The 2374-nt window shown below is 51.9% G+C and overlaps 1 protein-coding gene across 1 annotated transcript; it reads right to left on the reverse strand.

The window, feature by feature from the left end:
- Positions 1-749: 749 nt before the first annotated feature.
- LOC137310832 (uncharacterized) lies at positions 750-2079 on the reverse strand (the record flags this gene model as incomplete). Its single annotated transcript, XM_067978413.1, has 1 exon — positions 750-2079. A coding segment is annotated over exon 1 (1330 nt), but the record flags the coding sequence as incomplete, so codon positions are not given.
- Between the last annotated feature and the right edge of the window lie 295 nt (positions 2080-2374).

A 2374-nucleotide genomic window follows, 5' to 3' on the forward strand; every position in this document is an offset into this window, starting at 1 on the left:
GGCTTGTCTCTGGTTTGTATCGATAGTGGGATATGTGTGGTTAATTCTCAGTTATTGCTAATACGATGCACTGCTTTTAGTACATTACCAGGTGAATGGCTGGGACTGAGGAACGAAAGGGTGTACGTCCCACATTGAAACTCTTTTGAACTAAGTACTAAACCATCAAGATACACTAAAGGTTAATCTGCCTGACTGAAGTGTGAAAAACAAGAAATTAAGCACATTCCAGACTTCCGTTCCCCTGTGATGTCTCTCCATTTCTGCTTTTCACTGGATCTTCACAGGCCTGAGTTAAAAGGGCCGAATGGCACAACGATAAAAGCAGCACCGGTGAAAATGACAACTCAAACTGCCAGAAATACATCGCAGGTCATTTGAAAGAGAACTTGACAGGTTCTCAAGAGAAGAAGAGAAGATTTCCAGTTATTAGGAAATAGTTGCTGGTTAGATGGGATTATGGGAAGTTCGGGGCTGCCGCAGGATTCTGGAGCCTACCAATCCGTGCATTTGTCACCTCCAGACTCGACTAGTCCAATGGTCTCTTGGCTGGTCTCCCATCCTTCACCCTCCTTAAACTTCAGCTCATCTAAAACTCAGGTTCCCTCTTCCAATCCCTCCCCAACTCACACTCGCCCATCATCCCTGTGCTCACCTTGGTTCCCGGTCCTCCAATGCATCAAATTTTAAATTCTCATCCTCGTATTTTAATCCCTTCATGGCCTTGTCCCCCTATCTCCAACTCTGACCTCTTGTGCTCTGAGAGTCAGTCTCCCTTGCCATGCTCTGAGAGTCAGTCTCTCTTGCCATGCTCTGAGACCCAGTCTCTCTTGCCATGCTCTGAGACCCAGTCTCTCTTGCCATGCTCTGAGACCCAGTCTCTCTTGCCATGCTCTGAGACCCAGTCTCTCTTGCCATGCTCTGAGACCCAGTCTCTCTTGCCATGATCTGAGACCCAGTCTCCCTTGCCATGCTCTGAGACCCAGTCTCTCTTGCCATGCTCTGAGACCCAGTCTCTCTTGCCATGGTCTGAGACCCAGTCTCCCTTGCCATGCTCTGAGACCCAGTCTCTCTTGCCATGCTCTGAGAGTCAGTCTCTCTTGCCATGCTCTGAGACACAGTCTCCCTTGCCATGCTCTGAGAGTCAGTCTCTCTTGCCATGCTCTGAGACCCAGTCTCTCTTGCCATGCTCTGAGACCCAGTCTCTCTTGCCATGGTCTGAGACCCAGTCTCTCTTGCCATGCTCTGAGACCCAGTCTCTCTTGCCATGCTCTGAGACCCAGTCTCTCTTGCCATGCTCTGAGACCCAGTCTCTCTTGCCATGGTCTGAGACCCAGTCTCCCTTGCCATGCTCTGAGACACAGTCTCCCTTGCCATGGTCTGAGACCCAATCTCCCTTGCCATGCTCTGAGACACAGTCTCCCTTGCCATGCTCTGAGAGTCAGTCTCCCTTGCCATGCTCTGAGACCCAGTCTCTCTTGCCATGGTCTGAGACCCAGTCTCCCTTGCCATGCTCTGAGACCCAGTCTCTCTTGCCATGCTCTGAGACCCAGTCTCTCTTGCCATGGTCTGAGACCCAGTCTCCCTTGCCATGGTCTGAGACACAGTCTCTCTTGCCATGCTCTGAGACCCAGTCTCTCTTGCCATGGTCTGAGACACAGTCTCCCTTGCCATGGTCTGAGAGTCAGTCTCCCTTGCCATGCTCTGAGACCCAGTCTCTCTTGCCATGCTCTGAGACCCAGTCTCTCTTGCCATGGTCTGAGACACAGTCTCTCTTGCCATGCTCTGAGACACAGTCTCTCTTGCCATGCTCTGAGACACAGTCTCTCTTGCCATGCTCTGAGACACAGTCTCTCTTGCCATGCTCTGAGACACAGTCTCTCTTGCCATGCTCTGAGACACAGTCTCTCTTGCCATGCTCTGAGACACAGTCTCTCTTGCCATGCTCTGAGAGTCAGTCTCTCTTGCCATGCTCTGAGAGTCAGTCTCCCTTGCCATGGTCTGAGAGTCAGTCTCCCTTGCCATGGTCTGAGAGTCAGTCTCCCTTGCCATGGTCTGAGAGTCAGTCTCCCTTGCCATGGTCTGAGAGCAGCATCTCCCTACCTGTCGCTGTCAAAATCACCACTGCCCTCAACTTCTTCACCTCTGGATCAGTCCAGGGTGCCACTGGGGACATCGCCGGGGTCTCTCAACACCTGGATAGAGCAGCAACCACACCAGCTCCCCACCCCCACAAAACAGTCCTGCAACTACACATACATCCACTGTCGAGTGACCCAATGGGTGGCATCCAGTGAGGTCCGGACTCTTCACACTGTCTGATGTTAGGAGAACCGTTCACATATCAGTGACTCCCTGGCCTCATGAGCAGCCA

The sequence above is a fragment of the Heptranchias perlo genome, unplaced genomic scaffold (assembly GCF_035084215.1).
Source record: "Heptranchias perlo isolate sHepPer1 unplaced genomic scaffold, sHepPer1.hap1 HAP1_SCAFFOLD_280, whole genome shotgun sequence".
Lineage (NCBI taxonomy): Eukaryota > Metazoa > Chordata > Chondrichthyes > Hexanchiformes > Hexanchidae > Heptranchias > Heptranchias perlo.